The sequence below is a fragment of the Exophiala viscosa genome, assembly GCF_022695815.1.
Source record: "Exophiala viscosa unplaced genomic scaffold EDD37scaffold_6, whole genome shotgun sequence".
NCBI classification, from domain to species: Eukaryota; Fungi; Ascomycota; class Eurotiomycetes; order Chaetothyriales; family Herpotrichiellaceae; genus Exophiala; species Exophiala viscosa.
Genome location: NW_026944358.1, coordinates 1,053,139 through 1,073,466, shown reverse-complemented (window position 1 = coordinate 1,073,466; position 20,328 = coordinate 1,053,139). Strand labels below are relative to the sequence as shown.

General features: G+C 50.6%; 7 protein-coding genes across 7 annotated transcripts; 4 read left to right on the top strand and 3 right to left on the bottom strand.

Annotated features, from left to right (window-relative positions):
• Positions 1-170: 170 nt before the first annotated feature.
• EDD37DRAFT_440168 (mitogen-activated protein kinase hog1) lies at positions 171-2,040 on the bottom strand. The gene is made up of 6 exons (XM_062812739.1): positions 1,785-2,040; positions 1,685-1,732; positions 1,502-1,631; positions 1,414-1,457; positions 1,259-1,358; positions 171-1,196 (listed from the first exon to the last, which is right to left on the bottom strand). The coding sequence occupies exons 1-6, from the start codon at positions 1,838-1,840 to the stop codon at positions 477-479; spliced, it is 1,098 nt and encodes a 365-aa protein (XP_062669669.1). The 5' UTR covers positions 1,841-2,040; the 3' UTR covers positions 171-476.
• Positions 2,041-5,348: 3,308 nt separating this feature from the next.
• On the top strand, positions 5,349-6,691 carry EDD37DRAFT_609989 (guanine nucleotide-binding protein alpha-3 subunit; the record flags this gene model as incomplete). Its single annotated transcript, XM_062815174.1, has 5 exons — positions 5,349-5,478; positions 5,535-5,880; positions 5,938-6,247; positions 6,301-6,539; positions 6,592-6,691. The coding sequence occupies 5 exons, from the start codon at positions 5,349-5,351 to the stop codon at positions 6,689-6,691; spliced, it is 1,125 nt and encodes a 374-aa protein (XP_062669668.1).
• Positions 6,692-8,324: 1,633 nt separating this feature from the next.
• Positions 8,325-12,048, top strand: EDD37DRAFT_632501 (glycogen phosphorylase). Its single transcript, XM_062816730.1, has 11 exons — positions 8,325-8,798; positions 8,852-8,864; positions 8,919-8,954; positions 9,012-9,073; positions 9,124-9,227; positions 9,283-9,360; positions 9,410-10,275; positions 10,367-11,353; positions 11,401-11,533; positions 11,586-11,708; positions 11,757-12,048. Exons 1-11 carry the CDS (start codon positions 8,608-8,610, stop codon positions 11,855-11,857), a joined length of 2,694 nt encoding a protein of 897 aa, XP_062669667.1. The 5' UTR covers positions 8,325-8,607; the 3' UTR covers positions 11,858-12,048.
• A 132-nt stretch (positions 12,049-12,180) lies between these two features.
• EDD37DRAFT_592105 (transport protein Avl9-domain-containing protein) lies at positions 12,181-14,846 on the top strand. Its single transcript, XM_062814527.1, has 3 exons — positions 12,181-12,455; positions 12,544-12,909; positions 12,993-14,846. Exons 1-3 carry the CDS (start codon positions 12,394-12,396, stop codon positions 14,581-14,583), a joined length of 2,019 nt encoding a protein of 672 aa, XP_062669666.1. The 5' UTR covers positions 12,181-12,393; the 3' UTR covers positions 14,584-14,846.
• Position 14,847: 1 nt separating this feature from the next.
• EDD37DRAFT_632494 (Cullin 1) lies at positions 14,848-17,789 on the bottom strand. Its single transcript, XM_062816729.1, has 2 exons — positions 15,566-17,789; positions 14,848-15,514 (listed from the first exon to the last, which is right to left on the bottom strand). Exons 1-2 carry the CDS (start codon positions 17,714-17,716, stop codon positions 15,326-15,328), a joined length of 2,340 nt encoding a protein of 779 aa, XP_062669665.1. The 5' UTR covers positions 17,717-17,789; the 3' UTR covers positions 14,848-15,325.
• Positions 17,790-17,918: 129 nt separating this feature from the next.
• Positions 17,919-18,666, top strand: EDD37DRAFT_439787 (RmlC-like cupin domain-containing protein). Its single transcript, XM_062812738.1, has one exon. It carries the CDS (start codon positions 18,052-18,054, stop codon positions 18,577-18,579), a length of 528 nt encoding a protein of 175 aa, XP_062669664.1. The 5' UTR covers positions 17,919-18,051; the 3' UTR covers positions 18,580-18,666.
• Positions 18,667-20,280, bottom strand: EDD37DRAFT_439758 (uncharacterized protein). Its single transcript, XM_062812737.1, has 3 exons — positions 19,802-20,280; positions 18,829-19,750; positions 18,667-18,779 (listed from the first exon to the last, which is right to left on the bottom strand). The coding sequence occupies exons 1-3, from the start codon at positions 20,109-20,111 to the stop codon at positions 18,755-18,757; spliced, it is 1,257 nt and encodes a 418-aa protein (XP_062669663.1). The 5' UTR covers positions 20,112-20,280; the 3' UTR covers positions 18,667-18,754.
• Positions 20,281-20,328: the final 48 nt, after the last annotated feature.

Genomic DNA, 20,328 nt, shown 5'->3' with positions numbered 1-20,328 from the left:
TGCTACCGTTTGGAAGCGCATAATCATAAATCAAGTCTATCTACCGACATCGGTTCTGTCCACAAAGTACGCATGTAGCCGACGTGCTCGGTTCCTGGTCTCGCTCAAAGGGGCTATTGATGAGAAAGTCCTTGCGAGCGAGCTTCTAGAAGATCATGCGGTTCTCGAGAGCGGCTTGGAGCCATGTACATGCGCCTTGCTTGAGAAAGACAAGATGGCTTGGATGATGATACTTCGACGGCTTTTTAATCGACGCGATAAGGTTGAATGGTGGCTTTTCGCCAGTGCTCTTCGTGGAAAGGGCCGAGAGCACATAATGCCACGTCCTTGCTCCATACGCGTTATACGTCTTTGTCGTCGCTATCCGTGTATCCCAAAAGCTTCGTCAATTCATCCCTTTAGCAGAACAGACACATTCCATCACACCAGACGCCATGACTTCCGAGGCAGCAATGCCGACCGCTGGGTCAGACCGCTCATTGACCTGTTTGGCCATTAATGGCTTGCGCTTGTTCCACGGATAGTCCGCTGTTGTCCGGGTTGTCGACGTTGTGGTAGTCAAGAATCTCAGAATACATCATGATCTTCCAAGTGTCAACTGGTAGGTCGGCGTCATTGAAGGACCAGTCGAACTTCTCCTCTGCTACAGGCTCGTCGGTAGGATCGTGGTATGGAGAAAGATACTCATGCTCCAAGCCTTGGGCTGCCGAGATTCGTTTTCGAGGATCAAAGACCAACATCTTCTCCAGCAGGTCAATGGCGGCAGGGTCGGCGTTCTTGAACTTGGTGCTCAAGGGTTGTCTTTCTCGTTTGGGCAGGGACTGAACAAATCTCAGGGTGTTTTCGCTGCAGATGGTTTCGATGACATCCTGAGGCGGTGTACCTAGAAGTTCCGTGATGATGGAGAATTGGTTGACGTGGTCTTTGCCTGGGAAGAGGGGTTTGCCCTCCAACATCTCGGCAAAGATACAGCCAGCACTCCAGATGTCCACCTCGATGTCGTACTTTTGCCATGTAAGCATGATCTCAGGGGCTCGATAGTACCGGGTCGACACATAACCCGTCATTTGAGGATCCTGAATTCTGGCCAGGCCGAAATCGCAAATCTTCAAGTCGCAGTTCTCATTGACGAGAATGTTGCTCGGTTTCAAGTCTCGATGGACGACGCCGGCGGAATGCACGTATTTCAAACCTCTCTGCACGTGACATGTTAGAACGAATATGGGCCGGATAGACTTTCCGGGGTATGGTGGCCTACCAGAATTTGATACAGAAAGTATTGAATGAATTGTTTTTCCAGGGGTCTAGATGTGAGAAGGCGGTGAAGATCGGTTCCCAGGAGTTCGGTCACAAAGTAGCTGGTTGAACATCAGTATGCTGTGTGTTTTCGCACACCATGCTTGATGAACATACATGTCCTCGAGAGGAGAAATAAAGATATCGCTGAGAGAGATGACCTGGAACTATCAGCGTGGACTCTTGCAGACAGTTTCCTGCTTACATTTTCGTGTCGGAGGTGCTTCAAGAGTTTGAGTTCTCTGTAAGTTCGTTTGGCGAGCACCGGAGTCGAGAAGGGTTTCATGATCTTCTTCACGGCGACGGATTGACCGGTCAATTGATCTTTGGCAGAGCTTGACAGATTGTCAGAATTGCAACGACGAGTAAACTTCGGATGTGCCCTTACCAGACAAGACCAAAGGCTCCCATGCCAACTGGTTGCAAATCCGTGTACCTTTGTCTGGAGTCAGTCCGGCTCTTTTTCGTCCACATCTATTGTTCTATACCTGCTGGTGATCTCGAAGGTAGTGCCAAAGATCTGGGCGCGTACGAACTCCGCCATCTTGTTCAATTGTTCGGCAGTCTTTCAGATCAAACAATGGCAATGCGAGAGAGGGAGAGGCTCGGTGGAGGCGGGAGCGGGCGCGAGCTGAGCTGAGGCTTGCGTGAAGGAGAGTGCGACCGGAAATCGATCGAGATTGTAATCCCGGAGTTCGAGAAGACTGGGACGAAAACAATTGATGACAATAAAGCCTGTGAATGCAAGAAAACTGATTCGGGTATTGTCCTGAATTGCAGGTCAGAATGGACAACTGACCAAGAGGCAAAAGGTGACAGCGGGTAAGGTTGCAAGTACCTGAGAATGGTGTTTTGGTTTGAGGCGTGGGGGCGGACAGACCTTTACCGCGCGACGCAGTGGTTACTAACACGGCCGGGGATTGTTGTAAATGGCCCGAAGAGATTCTTTACCTCGTATTATTATTGAGGATTGGTTGGCGATCTTTACAGAACAGAGGACGATCAGGGCAACCTCAAAGTAGTTGGCAATAACCCAGCAGCGAGTGTTTGGGGCAGAGTCGTATCACCGTCATGGACGAAATTGCCCCTCCGTTGAGCCCATCAAAAGAGCGCAGTTTGGGACTCGTGGCTTGTGCTGCAGGCTTTGGGCCACCGCTAAACTTGTTCCAAGCGGCAAAGTCCTTGATTCCGAATCCCATTGAATTGCGATCCCCCCGGAGAAAACCTCCTGGACCTGATCACCCACTATTATCTATCACCTTACCGTCTCATAGGTACACAGACTGCCGTGCCGCTTGCCCCAGATCTCGAAGCTGTCCTGCCGAGTCATGAAGCAACCTGTGTCTTGATTGCTGACCCTCCTTTTTATGTGTGGCTTTTCCCACCTTTTCTCGTGCTTTTCTGCTGCATTATCATTATCCTCATTTGTCAACATCCTGCTCGCTTCTCACTGTGGTGGCCGCTGGGTCTAGTGGTCTTTCTCGTAAGTGATGACCTCACTTTCGGGTTACTGTTCTCGTCCGTAGCCCCAAACACTGCAGAAGAAGCTCCGAGTGCCACGAATCAAAGGTCGAACGCCACAGCAGGAGTCGCACATGTTGCTTGTCAGCAACACCTTTAACTTCCATGGATCACGAGGCTAGCGGACTCTGTACCAGCATTCTTCGGGGAGCCGTGCTTTGTCAGGATGCCTCTTCTTCGTCTTCTGCCTCCCTTCGCCGCGTGCGCCTGTCATGCTCCATATTGCCACGCTTCCGCTTCTGCATCTGCCCATGTTTGTGGCGTACCGTCTTGAGCTTTAATTGTGGCTCAAAGTGAGCAGACTTGGGAAATAAATACCACTGACTCTGCACCTATATCTCGTTTCTTTGCACGAATCGCTCTGGCTCTGCAGTGCTTTTCCGAGAACTGATGCGTTTCCAATCAACCCGAGACGGAAGATGGTGCAGCCTACTGCGGGCAATGCGACCTCAGGCGACAGTCTTCTAACATGTCTGGCTCAAAGGAGAAGTCAAAGTATCCCGCGAGCCTGTTTCCAGAAACAGTGGTACTGTTTGACCGGTATAGCTTCTCAGGTACAAAGCCATAGTGTTCCTAATTGTCGTTCCGAAGTCCTTCGCACATACCGATATAAGTCTGTCGTTAACAGGAAAGGGTCGTCACTTCTACCATATAGTTGTACTGGCGTGAAGTCAGGGCACCCACTGTTGCGAATCTGCTGGACCTGAGGACTGATATCGTCGATGCACGCCCCATCAAACAGTGCCACTTTCTCTGGGAATAGGCACGTGGGAAGCTGCGCAGAGCGTCTTCGTACCGCCTCGGAGGTTAGATCTTCTCGTTGTACCCATTCAAAACCAAGGATATGACTTGTTAGGGCAATGTCACCTAGAGTGATACTTTGACGCCTGGACGAAATCACGCCTCGTGATGCGTCTAGCAGAGTGAGCGATCTGGCACGACCCCTGTCACAACATCGGCCATCTCGGCAGAAAGTTGTTAGGCCTGCCGACTAGCTGTGCGCACTGACTGCACCAGCAAACCAACTTCGGAATGCGGTGTAGAGACTCTAGAGAGTGCGTCAAATTGGGGTTGCCCAGACATAGATGGAGTCGTTGCTTCTGCTCTGACAGTCCATGTACGAATTCGGCCCACTCGAATCATTCAAGCAGGCACAACACAAGTACACAACAAAAGCAACCTGCCGAACCGGGGTTATCTGAGACGAATCGAGTATCGGCGGGTGCCTCGTGGTAATATTGTCAAGCGATAAGGCTGCGGTGTGGTGGATGTTTCGCTACATAGAAAACATTCAGGCGAGTGTCAAATGGAATCTGGAACCACAAGCATCGAGAAAGCTGGCTAGTGCAGACTAGATAGATGCAGTTTCTGATGTTTCGGCCTCAGATGAAGACCGAAATCAGTCATGTCTGAAAGTCAGTTGTCGTCGATCATTGATTGATTCACGGCCAGGAGTGGCTGGGGACGCATGGAGGCAGGACGATCTTTTGACTGTTAGCACTCTGGATGATTTCTACCACGGTGCATCGAGGCCATCAGCGAGTACAGATATCTTCAATTGACAATCCTCAGCAGCACTTCAACCACATGGAACATAGTTTTCGCATGATATTACCATTATCAGTGGGGAGTAAGAACATTTCTGCAGAGGCAGGAGAGGATGGAATTGCTCTCCACCTGCCATTTGTGTTCCGTCCAACAGCCGCATACTGTAGCTCTCCCTTAGATTTATTGACTGTGCTGTCAAATCACGAACGGCTCCAGAGATCGGTATTCGACGGAGTTTGTGTGGTCTTGAAATGCGAGTCGCCAGCTGTCGAATTGGGGACCTATACAAACTAAAAGAAACCTGAGGCCAAACATAGACCTGGCATCATCCCATACAGTACTGGCCTTTGTTGGCTAATAGGCCCAGCTTTCCCGCTCTCGGCTACTCCGCTCCAAACCAACCCTACCAGGACTCACTCCGCGATCCTCTCTTTCTCCCTCTCCTCTTACAGTCATCCCAGCTATCGAGTAGTATCCATCACTCTTTTCTCTCGCGACGACCTGGCTGCCCACTCTCGCCTATCTACCTGTTCGGAGTCCATATCCATTTCGCGCGTGGCATTCGATCTACCAGCAACGTCTACCTATCTCTACGAATCGCTCTGTTCCCGAACCTGCTGTCTCGAATCAACGCAGCTCACCACATCATTTCCTCCACCTTACTTCGAGCTCCACTGAATCTCGGCCACTCGTAAACACCGTCCATCATCATCAACCTCACCTCCATGTAATCGACGATCCAGTTGCGATTTCCAGAGTCGACTGGAAACCATTTCGGTAGAACGATTCTTCTCCGATCGAGACCGCGCCTCGCCCTTCGAGGGCCGCCAAAACATAAAGTGAAGGCCCGGCTTTAGAGGTCTGCGGACACGATCAGAGAAAGGTCATCCCTGCAGCTTCCCTTGCAGCTGCAGTCGCACATTTGCGCTGCTCCTGCAGCGCTCTCGCTGTCGTTGTGCTGTGATTAGAGGGTACCCGTCGAGATGGGTGCTTGTGGAAGTAAAGAGGCGTCAAATGAAGATTCCGAGCAGAAAAAGAGAAGTCAGGCTATCGACAAGAAATTGGAAGAGGATTCGCGCAGGTTACGGCGAGAATGCAAGATCTTACTGCTCGGTATGCATCACATCAAGTGAAGACAACAAGTGACGGGCTAATATTGTATCATGCAGGGTCTGGCGAAAGCGGCAAATCGACGATTGTAAAACAGATGAAAATCATCCATCAAAATGGCTACACACAAGAGGAAAGGACGCTGTACCGGCTGACAATATACAAAAACCTGATTGACTGCATGAAGGCGCTCGTCGCCGCCATGCAGCAATTTGAACTCGAACCAGAAGATCAAACGGTCAGAGACTACGTGGAATACATAATGGAATATAATGTGGATCCCGACCCCGACACACCGTTAGATCCCAAGGCTGCAGATGCAGTCGAAGCAATCTGGAAGGATCCAGCGGCGTCAAAAACAATGGATCGGCAGAGCGAGTTTTATCTGATGGATTCGGCACCCTAGTATGTTTTTGGTGTGATGACCCTCAGCTGCCAGACGGTTTACTCACATGAATTCAGTTTCTTCGAAGAAGTCAGACGATTAGCGGCGAATGACTATATCCCCAACGAAGCCGATGTCCTTCGAGCACGAACGAAAACTACCGGTATCTACGAAACGAGGTTTACCATGGGTCAATTGAGCATACAGTCAGTCGAGCGGATCCACCTGGTGTTGCTAGGGTTGCTAATCAGACACAGTATGTTTGATGTGGGTGGCCAGCGCAGTGAACGCAAGAAATGGATTCACTGCTTTGAGAATGTCACGTCCATCATCTTTTGCGTTGCCCTGAGTGAATACGACCAAGTTCTTCTGGAAGAGTCAAATCAGGTAGGGAACCGCAAGCGGACGGGTAAAGCCAAGTTACTGACATGAGATTCCAGAATCGTATGATGGAAAGCTTGGTGTTGTTTGACTCTGTCGTCAATTCGAGATGGTTTATGAGGTCGAGCATCATTCTCTTCCTCAACAAGGTCGACTTGTTCCGAGAAAAACTTGGTCGGTCACCATTAGGGAATTACTTCCCAGACTATTCTGGAGGCAACGACGTCAACAGAGCTGCCAAGTACTTGCTATGGCGGTTCAACCAGGTCAACCGAGCGCAACTCAACCTCTACCCTCAGTAAGTTTTGTTTCTGATCTTCGTATCGAACGCCTCCTGACGCTGGATGCAGTCTCACGCAGGCCACGGACACGACGAATATTCGTCTCGTCTTTGCCGCGGTCAAAGAAACCATCCTACAAAACGCCCTGAAGGATTCAGGAATATTATGAGAACCATGACCAGTCGTTTACCTTACCCCGGGTGTATGCATTGCTCTGGCGTCCAGCGTGGCATGTGATCTTTTGTGGGACCCATGATGGCTTGGGAGGGGACATGTCCATGGGCTTCCACGACTTTTGGAGCCTTTTAGTGTTGCGGGCATTTGGTCCTGCACACGGTCTTTTCAATATCGGGTTTCTGTATTCTGCTTCTGGTCATTGCAAAAGTTTCAGCTTTGGACTAAGTTACGCATGTCGTTGTTTTAGGAGGGGGAAAGATTCAGACGCCGACACCAGGTTCGCCAGAGTTACACCACGGTCACCTTGATGGTTTTGGTCCGGTTGGCTTGGCCGAGAAACTCCAGCATGGAGTGAGTGCCTTGATTGCTCGGGAGAGCGAAGTGGGCGACATTTTGACGATTCCCATGTCGCGTTGGGGCTCCAAGAACAGATTTCCAGATTGGAGAGAGTCCAGATGATTTGGAAAGCAACGATACAATATCTACAGCTATGAGAGCGAAGCCTCGCCCGTGTACTCATAATCACAATACTGAATTCTTGTTGTTGTCAGTCGCCAGTTGCCCGTTGCCAGTCGCCATTGTTTCTCATTTAGACCTTGACCTGATCAGTCGAAATGCTGCTATCCGTGAACCAACAAAAATTGATGAGGTGAGCAATAAAATGGCTGCACCAGCTGTGTCATGTCCTTCTAGCCTGCTGGGCAATAGTGGTGGTGTGATGTGTCCGACGGCCTGACCTTAGTATAGAACAAAGTACTCTGTAGATCTATCATTGCCTTTAGATGGCCGATATGGCTACAGTCTGCCATCAGTAGCAAGCACGAGCATGCCATGATGCCACAAGCCATGGGTTTCCAAGTACAGTAATAACTACTCAAACTGTATAGGTACCTACCTATGCCATCTGGCTAGATACATGATGGATCTCCACTGGAGCCTCAGAAGTCCAGCCCAGCGCCATTTCTAAGTTAGGTTCGAACCGCAGCCCCCACACGACCTACTGTATTGACCCTTTATTAGTATTGGAGGTAAATCGCGCCTGGGTCCCTGGTTGTTCGGTAAAGGCATCTCATTCTTGCCCCTCACCCCACCATCAGACGACATTGGACACTGCTATCCCAATTGTTGAGAGCCGCGACCTACAACAAAAACAGACTTCCCATGTGCTTCCGGCATTGATAGACAGCATATTTTCCCCTGATCTTCAACAGGGATCTCTCATCGCGAACAGTCACTCTTTTTCGTCCTATTCATGAACGAAGACACACCGTACTCATTGTGACATTGAAGAGCGGGGTACATTGGAATTTCTGGGGCTCAGCAGCAAGGGAAGCTCTAGGTCGCCTAAGCATGCATGGCAGCCCACTATCCGCCTCGAATGAGGATCTATTTGGTGATTAAATGCTCGCTCCTCACTGCTCACTGCTCACCGCTTTGCGGTAAAGCAGAGGCAAAAGATGCAAAGGGGGGAGACGGTACGATAGGGTGTAGCAAGGAACAGCTGGAAAGCTTCCCCTAGTTCAGCCATGCATCCATGTATGGTCTGACTGAGGGGCCCTCTCTTCCTCAGCAATGTGACTTCTGTTGCCCGTATTCTGCACTACTGTGATATGATATAGCATAACTAAGCGGCCCGCTGTTACGGCCTGGGCTAATGCAAGCCGATTAGTCCCTAAGTTGAAGCTTCCAAAGTGGGCTGCAGCCGGTGTTGCTTGGACAGCTCACTCACATGTCTCATCGTTCCTGACCTGCGTGCTCATCCTTGCCATACCACTTCTCCATTGTTCACTCTTTCTGTCTCGGCATCCTCAACAGTTCATATTTCTGCTCTTCTCCCATCCTATCCTGATTGCCGTACTCTCAACTCCTCCCTCTTGACCCTCCGGAAACCCCTCACAGTCAATAAGCATGGCTGCTCCCGCTGCTGCTGCGCAGCAACCGAGGGAGCGCAAACCCTCAATGGGCGCTCCCATTTCGACCCTCACTGGCCCTGTCGGTCCTGGCTTCACGCGGCCCAAGCACAAGCGGACCGCTACCGGCTTCGGTGCTGGTGACATCAAAGCTGTTGAGTCGAGCATCCCGGAACACATGAGAGAGGCGTAAGTTGTCTGCATGCATACACAAGAGCTACAGAGACTGACGATATCAACAGCTGGAAGAAATACGTAAGACAGGCTCCTGCTGGCCTGACCGGACCTTGCTGATCGTGGCATCCTCAGGCGCCCAAGGGGTTTACGACGAAAGATGAGTTCGAGGTACCTACTCAGGACATATTCCCGATGCTAGATCATACGCTGATGATCTCTTTACAGGAGACTACTGTCAAACACATCGAGACTACGCTGGCCAGGTCTCTTTTCAACTGCGATGAGCTGTAAGTCTGCGGACTGGCCCTCATGGTTACTTCGCTGATCACACCCACAGAGCCGCATACTCCGGAACCGCCCTAGCCTTCAAGGATCGTCTCATTATCGACTGGAACAAGACCCAGCAGAGACAGACCTTCGCCGACCAGAAAAGAATATACTGTATGTTGCACAAGCTGAACTAAGCCGTGTCATTGGAGACGCTGACAATACCCAGATTTGTCTCTAGAGTTCTTGATGGGTAGAGCTTTGGACAACGCAATGCTGAACGTGGGTCTCAAGGACGTCGCCAAAGGTTGGTCTTGTCGAGCACTCTGTGATTTCGAGACTAACGCAGGTAACAGAGGGTCTGGGGGAGCTTGGCTTCCGCATTGAAGACGTTGTCAACCAAGAGCACGACGCCGCTCTGGGTAACGGTGGTCTTGGTAGACTGGCAGCCTGCTTCCTGGACAGCATGGCTTCGCTCAACTACGCAGCTTGGGGCTATGGTCTTCGTTACAGATACGGTATCTTTAAGCAAGAAATCGAGAACGGATACCAGGTCGAAATCCCCGACTACTGGCTTGACTTCAACCCCTGGGAATTCCCAAGACACGACGTTACAGTCGATGTTCAGTTCTACGGCTGGGTCAACAAGTACACCAACGATGAGGGCAAGCAAGTTGTGTCCTGGCAAGATGGTGAACTGGTTAGTGCAGTGGCATACGATGTTCCCATTCCAGGTTATGGCACTCCAACCGTGAACAATCTACGGCTCTGGTCCAGCAAGGCTTCAACTGGAGAATTCGACTTTGCCAAATTCAACTCTGGCGAGTACGAAAGTGCCGTCGCCGACGAACAACGTGCTGAGACAATATCGGCTGTGTTGTACCCTAACGATAACCTTGAGCGAGGCAAGGAATTGCGCCTCAAGCAGCAGTACTTCTGGTGTGCAGCATCCCTCCATGACATTCTCCGCAGATTCAAGAAGACCAAGCGCAAGTGGTCAGAGTTCCCAGACCAGGTGGCCATCCAATTGAACGACACCCATCCTACTTTGGCTATCGTCGAGCTACAAAGAATCTTGACAGACGTGGAAGGAATGGAATGGAATGAGGCGTGGGACATTGTCACAAAGACTTTTGGCTACACCAACCACACCGTGCTCCCTGAGGCCTTGGAGAAATGGTCCGTTCCTCTCATTCAGCACTTGTTGCCTCGCCATCTTCAGGTAAGTAATGCTCGAAAAGCTGCCTCGTTGTTCGCTGAGCCTTTACCCTTCCCCCGTGTTTTTACCGCCGAGACTAACAATCCTTCACAAGATCATTTACGACATTAACCTGAATTTCCTTCAGCAAGTTGAGCGTCGCTTCCCCAAAGACCGAGAGATGCTGTCCAGAGTCTCCATCATCGAAGAATCCCAACCAAAAATGATTCGAATGGCCTATCTTGCAATTATTGGTTCGCACAAGGTCAACGGTGTGGCTGAACTGCATTCGGATTTGATCAAGACGACCATTTTCAAGGACTTCGTCAAGATTTATGGTCCCGACAAGTTCACCAATGTCACCAACGGCATTACACCAAGAAGATGGTTGCACCAGGCCAATCCTCGTCTGTCCGAGTTGATTGCCTCCAAGTTGGGCAGCTATGAGTTTTTGAAGGATCTGACACTCCTGAACAAGCTTGAGGCTTTTGTTGAGGACAAAGAGTTCAAGAAGGAGTGGGCTGAGATTAAATACGCCAACAAGGTCCGCATGGCTCAGCATATCCTGACCGCCACTGGAGTCAGCGTGAACCCCAAGGCGCTCTTCGACGTACAGGTGAAACGTATTCACGAATACAAGCGACAACAGCTCAACATTTTTGGTGTCATCCACCGATACCTAGCAATCAAGAAGATGACACCCGAAGAACGCAAGAAGCTTCAACCCAGAGTCTCCATCTTTGGCGGAAAGGCTGCCCCTGGCTACTGGATGGCCAAGACCATCATCCACCTCATCAACAAGGTTGGAGAAGTCATCAACAACGACAAAGATGTCGGCGATCTGCTCAAGGTTATTTTTGTTCCGGACTACAACGTCAGCAAAGCCGAAATCATCATTCCAGCATCGGACATCAGTGAGCATATTTCCACTGCTGGTACCGAAGCTTCAGGTACCAGCAACATGAAGTTTGTTCTCAACGGTGGACTCGTTATTGGTACCCTTGACGGTGCCAATATTGAGATCACTCGTGAGATTGGTGAGCAAAACGTCTTTTTGTTCGGCAACCTTGCCGAGGATGTGGAGGACCTCCGACACAACCACGTAAGTCATGATCACTCACCCGAAAGGCACATACTGACGTGTATCAGTTTTATGGCAACTATCAAGTCAATGCAGAACTTTTGAAAGTGTTCGACTGTATCAAATCTGGTACCTTTGGCGATGAGGGTGCCTTTGGTGCCTTGATCAGTGCGATCGTTGAACATGGTGATTTCTATCTCGGTAAGTCTCACCTGTTGGATTACGTGTAACACAATGACTTACAGATGTACAGTGAGCGACGATTTCGAGAGCTATTGCCAAACCCAGGACCTCATCGATGAGGCCTATAAGAACCAGGATGAATGGGTTAGCAAAACAATATTGAGCGTGTCCAGAATGGGCTTCTTCACTTCAGGTATGTGCGCTGTGTGGACTTTTCAACACCTCCTAACTAAGTGTCCAGACCGATGCATCAACGAGTATGCAGACAGCATTTGGAACATTGAGCCTCTGTCTGTCAAGGAAGAAAACGAGACCCGTGCACGAACCGGACTTGAGACCTAGATAAAAAGAACATGAGTACGATGTGCACGCGGTAAAGGCTCGTCGACCAAAGAGGTGGCCTCCCAGATGAAAAGCAAGGATAGATGGTATCAGTCGGAGACAGAAGAAAAATTATGAATTGAGAGGTAGACAGATTTTATACCTTAGTATTCTTATGATCAGCTTTGACGAGGAGAAAGTCTGGAAGTAAATGTTTCGATGCCGCTGCGAGCAAAGTGGCAGATCCAAGTAAGCCCAAGCCCGATGGCAGATACGTGACTTTAGAGATGCACTCGTCTGACGTGCTGGTATTGCGCCGAAGTTGAGACAACTTTGCAGAGGTTACCTGCCTGTCAGACCGAGACCGTTTCGGACGTCAAAAGAACGTCTATCATTGGGGTTGTTTACTCAATTCCCACCGCCTCAACTCAGCCCTTTGATTGTTTGTCTCAGCAACCACTTCTGTTTCTGACTTATTGCTCTCGAACATGATAAGACCGGATGTGCAAGCATTCATCTAGCGGCAAGACGGGCATTCGACTCGAAGCGTCATCACGATGACCAGCAATCCCAGCACCATGGCGCCTCAAGTTGCGGTGGTCGACTTCCATCATGCTCGGTATGTTGTGTTACCCTATCCCGGAATGTCATTCTGTACCCTGAATCTTTCATGTACCGCTTCTGTTCTAACATTGATATGTGCAAAGTGGCCCAGAAATCGAATTCTGGATCGACCCAGTCGGGGAAGCGCTGTACAAACGCAATGATTGGGGACTATTGCCATTCATGGCGCTCAGTGATGGCGCGCACACCATGACGGAGGAGTTTTCGTATTTTACTTTACTTGAGAAGAAGCAACCTACTGCAACGGGTCCAGGGACGGGTTTTGGGACGTCGCTTTTTGGGATTTCGTGTACGAGGCAGATTCGCGCGGATAAGTTGAAACACCGGTCGATTGATGTCACAAGGAGTACGGTGCAGAAAGCTGTGGTTGTGGTAAATCCGACGGCGAGAGGGATGGGTGAGTTGAGGGAGCGGGTTGGGGCTGTGACTGCAGCTTGGTTTGCGCAGGAGTAAGTTTTCTCCTATCTCTTGCTTCTCCCAAGTGTATGTTCTGGCCTTCGAGACATGCATGCTCACGGCAATCTCGCCACAGAGACTTTTCAGACATTTCGATATTGCAGGAGTTTCAAGACAGTCTTGCACGGTCGCCGGCTTCCCATGAAGATGGGAAGGATCATTACTTTGGCCTCTCGCTCCGAGAAATGATATACGAGTTCCGACATCAGACCCTGGCACTGTTCAAATGTCTACTGTTGCAGCGCAAGATGCTCTTCTTCGGATCCAAATGCGAGCGATTATGCATGATGCAGTTTGCACTCATCTCGCTTATTCCAGGATTGATCAGAAATCTGCAGGACGCCGCGGACCCCACGTTGGACTCCTACGCCCAGAACGCCCAGAGAGCCGCGACACTGAAGACAAGTGATCGGGCTTCATTACTATCATACATGGGACTGCCTTTACAAATATTCGGCAAGGGCTCTTTCTTCGGCCCGTACACACCCCTTCAGCAATTGGACATCCTCGCCGACTACGACACAAAGTCATACGTGGTCGGGTCAACGAACAGTCTTCTCCTCCAACAGAAAGAGCGATACAGCGACATCTTGATCAATCTCGACGAATCGAACAGTATCACAATCAGCTCGCCTTCGCTGCGAACGGCTTTGGCACTGTCGGCCGCCGACAGACGCTGGATGGACTTTCTCACACAAACCGTCCTGGACACCTGGGACCCCGAGAACCCTAGCAGGCCGAAGAACATGGGCTACGCAGGGTCCGAGGATGCAATCCGCCTGCAATTCGAAGAGTACATCCTCAGCTTGCTAAGCAGCATGGCGTACCAGGTATACCACGAGTCAATAGTCGAGACAGGGGGCGTGGCGGGCAGCGTCGCCAACACAGAGCACTACCCCGACCCAGGCGACACAGCGACGGATTTCAACCCAGAGTTTCTCGCGATATGGCGATCAACGCACAATTTCGAGCTCTTCGACCGGTTGGCCCGTGACAACCGCATCTTCGACATCATTGAGCCGCGCCATCCAACTGGTGGGGGGTTGAGTGTCGAGGATGTGCAGAGGAGATTACAGCAGAATCTTGCGGACTTGCATCTCGATGACCGTGTCAGAGAAGGAAGAGAACAGCTCGGCAAGACGATTGCCGTCGGTCGCGAGCGCATGGCCAAGTTCTGGGCGGACATGGAGAAGGCGAGAGAGAACAGACTCGCTGCGGCAGCGGCGAGACAGTCGTCGTCAGAGAGTCATTCGCGTAGCGAGAGTCAAGTGAGGAGTACGAATAGTCTGGATAAGGAGAATGACCCGCGGCTGTCTGCCGATCAGGGTGTGCCGGGCGAGGTGAGAAACGATGGAAGTCATCAAGGCATTGCGGAGGGTGGTGCGCGTCCGACAGGGGCTTGGACAACGGCTCTCCGGGATCGTGCGGCGAAAGTACAGTTCCAGAAACCCAACGTCGATACAGCGCAGTTGCAGGCCTCAGCGCGGGAGAACGCCGCGAAAGCTGGCGCGTATCTAAGTAGTTGGGGGACTTGGGCGAGAGATCGGATGCAGCAGCAGCAACAACAACAACAGCAAGGACGAGGGGCGACTGATAGTGGAGCCGCGACCGCGACGGGCACGGGCACGAGCACAGGGACAGGGACAGGAACAGGAACAGGATCGTGATCTATAATGAGGTCGAATTCGTTGCTTCTTCATTGGCTTGCGCATGATTTGGCTAGAGGAGGATGCCTCAGCGAGCAGTGACGCTTTGAAGGCGTCTACTTGTCATTCTGGTAGTTTTTGGCAAAGCGTTTGACCAGAGGACTGATAGAATCTCAATAAAGACGTGACAGTCCAATAGACCTTCGTCTGCGTCTGGTCTCAAGAACAGCCTCCGACGCATTGCATTGCCAACGTGTTACAGCAAACGGACGAGGTAAATGACTAGAAAGAAAGAGCAGGGTTGTTTCGACAGGACTTTGATCTAAGCTCGGCTAGCTAATTCACTTTGTGCACGATCGCAAGCTTCCACTTCTGACGAGCATACAGGCCCTTCCTTCGTGGCATGCAGTGTTGCCCAGTCATCAAACTCAGCATTCTTCCTCGATAGTGGCTGGTCGCTGCCAGCACATGTCTGTCCAGTCTTCAACCATGGTGCGTTCGTCGTCAATCATGTCAGCTCATCTCTTATCGACAGCCCAGCGCTGTGACGAAAGCCAACGAAAAGTAAACAAGAGACCGACCAGCGTCGGCCGTTTTTGCTGTGCCAACTCCATTCTCCATGCAGATGTGGAACAGTCCTTCCCACTTTATGAACACGCTCAAGTCGCTCCCATGATGATACCTATGCCCATTCCCGTTTTGTCCAGTCGCATCCTTTTGCTTTTCATAGCAGTGAAAGATGGAAACACGCTAGAAAAGACGGTTAGGCAATGTATGCCAATTCGTCGTTGTCGAGACGCTCGATGTAGTCTTTCTCCATCAAAGCATCGATATTCTTCTTGATATCGGAGATTTTGGGTGGAAAGCGGTTGCGCACTTGATTGATGACTTCTTCGACAAGATGGACGTGCTTGAGCTTCTTGCGACCCTTCATGATACGGACAATGACAGCCTGGAGATGAGTTAGTATAGAGGGACGACATATACGAAACAATGTACATACCTGAAGCAACAACTTCCTATCCTCCTCGATAGTCTTGTGAGTATCTTCAGATTCAACCTTCTGTTCAGACTTGACGGTGATGTTCAGGTTGATCTTGACCTTCTTGTTCTTGAAGTTGTAGTTCAGAGCGTAACTGGTTCCAGGAACAGCTTTTCCGTCTTCGGGTGATGGAGTCAAAACACGTGCCTTGCAAAGAATGCCAATTGCAGGCTCAAGGTTTTCGTCGGTAAGCTTAGTCAATTCCTTGATCTCGGAGTAGTCAATCTTGTCAGACTCGTTGAAGAGCAGCAGGATAGCCATTTGGTATGTCGAGACTTGGAAAGTGTAAGGAACTTTCTGGCTCTTGATGTAGTTGGCACGAATCTCGCCCTTGCATAGCTGCCACAACCAGGTGAGCTTTCGACCGTTGTGCTTCTGATCGTAGAACCGGGTGAACGACTCCATAGCCTTGCTAACTTCGGCAGGTGGTGCAAAGGGGGTGTTTGGGGCGTTGAGTGGCCAGAAACCAGTACCAAGGATCTGGAAAGTGGAGTCAACGGTGCGCTTCTCATCACTGTCGTCCAAGATCTTGTCGTGCCAGTCCTTGTACGCAGTGTTGAGATCCTTGGAAATCTGGACATCCTGGAACATTCTCTGCAGCTTGTTGGTGTATTCGTAACCGCAGGCCTCCTTCAACTTGCTAATCATGCTCGTCTCAGCATCGTCAGACACGGAGCTGGTGTGAACGAGACGCTTGGCCAGCATGCGAGAATAGAATTTCTGGAACACATCCTTATCTTCAATGTACTTGAACACAACCATGATCTGGACAAGGAGTTCTTCCAGCTCAGATTCATCGGCGGCTTTGGCACCTTTCTTGAGGAGTTGATCGGCATATTTGGCAAGCAGTTCGGGAGATCTTGTGGTGTTGGTTTTGCAAACTTGGTTATGATTGACAAACTCCTGGCAGGCATTGTCGAGTGATCGCACGAATTCGGACTCTCCATTAAAGGCCACATTGACAAGCTGCTGGTACTTGCCATGAATTTCGAGCAACGCATCGACATAAACCTTAGGCTCAAAGTTGTCGCCACTAGCTGCAACCTTTTCGACAGCAGCAAGACCAGCTTTGCGTACGTGAACCTCAAATCGGTTGCGCAGGGGATCCAAGCCATCCTTAATGCGTGACAACAGCTTGTACATCCGGGCAAGATCGTCGGTACGTTCGTTGTCGAGAAGAACCTGAAACTCGTCGCGGAGCAGAACGGAGTGAGCGCTAATAAGGCTTTCGTTGCATGTCTCCATGAGCTTCTTCATGATATCAGAGTGTAGATAGAGTCCAACTCGTTCTTTCTCCTCGTCAAGTCGAGCCTCTGCCTTCTTCATGTATTCAACCACGCTATTTTCGGCGACAAATCGTTTCGATTCATTCGTGTAGTAGGCTTTGGTGGCGGTGATGAACGGACGTTCGAAGTATTGTCGGTAGACATCGAGGGTGGATTTGGTGCTGTCGAGCTCATCCAAGCCAAGGGAGACGAAGGAGTCCACGATTGCCTTGATCTGCATCTGATCGATTGTTTCACCGTTTCGCTGTTTTTCCACAAGTCGAAGAACAGACTGCATAACCTTCTCCTGCACATCCATGAAGAAATCATCCCGCCATCTAACCAGATGTAGAGTGTAGACATCGTAGACGTTCTTCTTGCCCTCGTCGATCTCTCTCTTTACCCAGTGGCGATTGAGGTATCTGAAAAGGTGGTTGTTGTATTTTGCCGCATCCGTGTATCGCTTCCATTCTCTAATGTAGAAAGTGAGAAGTGCTTCATCGGTATGAGATTCGGATTCTGCAAGGACGCCTTTGAGGTGTTCAGTGAGGTATTGTCCAAGGAGAGTGTAAAGTTCTTCGCCGAGCAGATGCGCGCCACGGTGATTCGCACTGAGGGCTGTCGAGGTTCCCTGGGGTTGAGTACTTGCTGCCTTTTGTGAGGTACAGAAGTTGTGGACTGCTGTGTAAACTCCCATGTAAGTCTTCATGTCGAGACCTTCCTGCAACTTTGTCATCACATTGTCGAGGTTCTTCTCAAGGTAGGTCCACGTCGAGTTTAGATCATCCCGAGCCCTTAACGATGGAGCCGTGGCCGTAGCCGAAGCCGCCGCTGTTGCAGGCGCCATGATCAGCTTCAGGTCGAGGATCAAGGTGTTGTTGAATGTGAGGTGGATTGCGATGATTCCATCTCGGGCGAGATTTGAGTGAGAATAGGCTGAGGCAGGGGCATTCACAGTCACGCCCTCAGGCAGCAAGTCACGCGACATGACGTCACTGATGGCCTACATGTCATAAAGGGGAAGGTTTGCCGAGGTCGGAGTTGGTGGTGGTGACTCGTGATGGTTGTGAGTTTTCACATATATTTGGCTGTCGCCAATTGTCGTGGACAAGAGAGTGTGGTATTATTTCTGAACTAGAAATATACCGCGCGCCGAGACCAGGCCGCATATCTACTACAAACATGCCCATCACACCTCTCAAGGCCTTGCGCGTCTCTAAGCATCAGATCCCAGCTTACAATGGCATTCCCAACACCTCCGTTCAAGGCAAACCCCTAATGATATACCACTCCGCTTTCACAAAGTCGTCCGCATCCAACATAAAGACCCATCTCAAAGCTGTCGGTGTTGTGTGTCCACAATGGGAATACACTATGTTCACTGAGACTCATTTCCATTCAACCACTCACGAAGTACTCAGTATCGCGTCCGGTTCGGCCAAATGCTGTTTTGGAGGTGAGAAGAATGAAGGTAGGGTGGAGCCTGTGCTGGAAGAAGGTGATGTTGTGATTGTTCCAGCTGGTGTCGGTCATCGTTTGCTCGAAGATTATGGTGGTTTCAACATGGTTGGCTCGTACCCAACGGGGAAGAGCTGGGATATGTGTTATGGTCGTGCTGGTGAAGAGTCCAAGGTCAAAGCTATCGAAGATTTGGGTTGGTTCAGACAAGACCCTATCTACGGCGATGATGGTCCAAGTCTGGACGTGTAGACCAAGCAACATTTGCTTGGATGAGGAAGCAGCAAGCCTGCCATTCAAAGTCGGGGCTTTGCATCATCATCAGCCATGCCCGTAAGGAAATGAAATCGTCTCGGTCATCATCATTGCTACTGTACACCGAAAAAAAGAATTTGCAGTGCCGATTGACATCCTGCGCGGCTCCTCATTATGAGCCGATTCTCTCTACCAATCTGCCGAACGTTAGTCACTGCCACCAAATGTCCAGACAGTGGAACATACCTCAAAACACTGATAGAGAAGGTGATCAACCATGCTACCAGAGAAATCAACAGAACTCCGCTCAATACTCTTTCACGTCTGCACACGTCGTCGAATTTGGGTGTTGCAAGGGGATTGTCTCCCACTTTGCAGGCACCTTCAACCACTGTCAAAGATTCAAAACTCAGAGCAAGATTCGCTGATTGGAACACCACGAAGAACAAATCAAGCAGGACCAGCCGCACTTTGGCACGAGGACGTCGAAGGCCCAAAGGCTTGGAGAAGTACTCGTCGTGCGTGATGTAAAGAGTATAGGCCACTGCGATGGCGTCGACGATCAAAGCCATCAGGCCTGAAGGATCTTGGTAGTACTCCACCGTGCCTGTACCGACGAGTGCGCGGCATTTCGGTGTACGCGGACTTTGGTGTATGCATCCGATAATCTTACTGGTCTGATGATATATCGAAGTCCCCAGGCCAAGAGCCACAAAGGCGAAAATGAAGATGGTCAGCCGGAAGGCAAGCGGGATGAAAGGATTTCGTAGGATGGTAAACTGTGCACGTTTGTACCAGACCTGCCTCTTCTTGCGGAATGCACGATATCGACTGCTGCTGTCTTCGGGATCGTCGTCATGACCTGCCAACCAAGGCTTGGAGTAGTCGGTAAAATGTTGGTTCAAGTAGTCTGTGTCCACCTTTTCCCCATTGAAAGTTTCCCGTGGATAGGCACTCGCTCGCGCAAATGAGACCCATCTCGATGTTCGCTCTGCGCGGACCTGGCCGGAAGAAGTCACGTTGCCGTGCTGTTGTTTACCCGAGATATGCGGACGTTGAGCGTTTGCAGGGCTGTGGTTATGTTGGGCGACGAGAGCAGCGTTGGGCGCATCGGGCATACTAAACTGGGGGTCTTCAAGGTCATCTTCTTCTGCGTCTCTCACCCACGCTGACCTGGTCAGTCAACGGTTCAACAGGAGCATCGTAGAATTGTACGTACCAGGAATGGTCCGTACCGGTAGAGGGGTGGAAGCATCGCGCGGAGCCTTGTACGATGCAGTATCTGTGGTGAAACTAGTGACAAGTGGTATGACTCGTGGAGGACCTCTTAGTGAACCGTTTCGCCGCTTCCCCTGTGGATTGCTGGTTTCCTTCGGCAGGTTGTTTTGACCGCTCAGGCTGTTCTTTTTTATGGCGTTCGTGTGCTCATTGTCTTCCCTTGTGGACACAAGATGATCCTCCGCTGGCGGAAAGGCTTCTTTTTCCGGATCTCTCGACTGTGTGGACCATGGGAAGCCGGGGGCAGCCATGACTGGCGGCGGAGAAGTTGGGGCAGGCCTCAACTGCGGCGGTCTCGCGTTGACAAGTCGCGCATTCTCTCGGGTTTTAGGGCTTGTAGAAATGCCTAAGAGATAGTGGAAGTCCTCGGAGCGAACATGAAGGCAGTCTTGAGCGGTTGGGGTCACAAACTAGGCTGAACGAGGGGAGTAAACAGAAAGGTTGGAAAGCAGGATGCGCAAATGACTT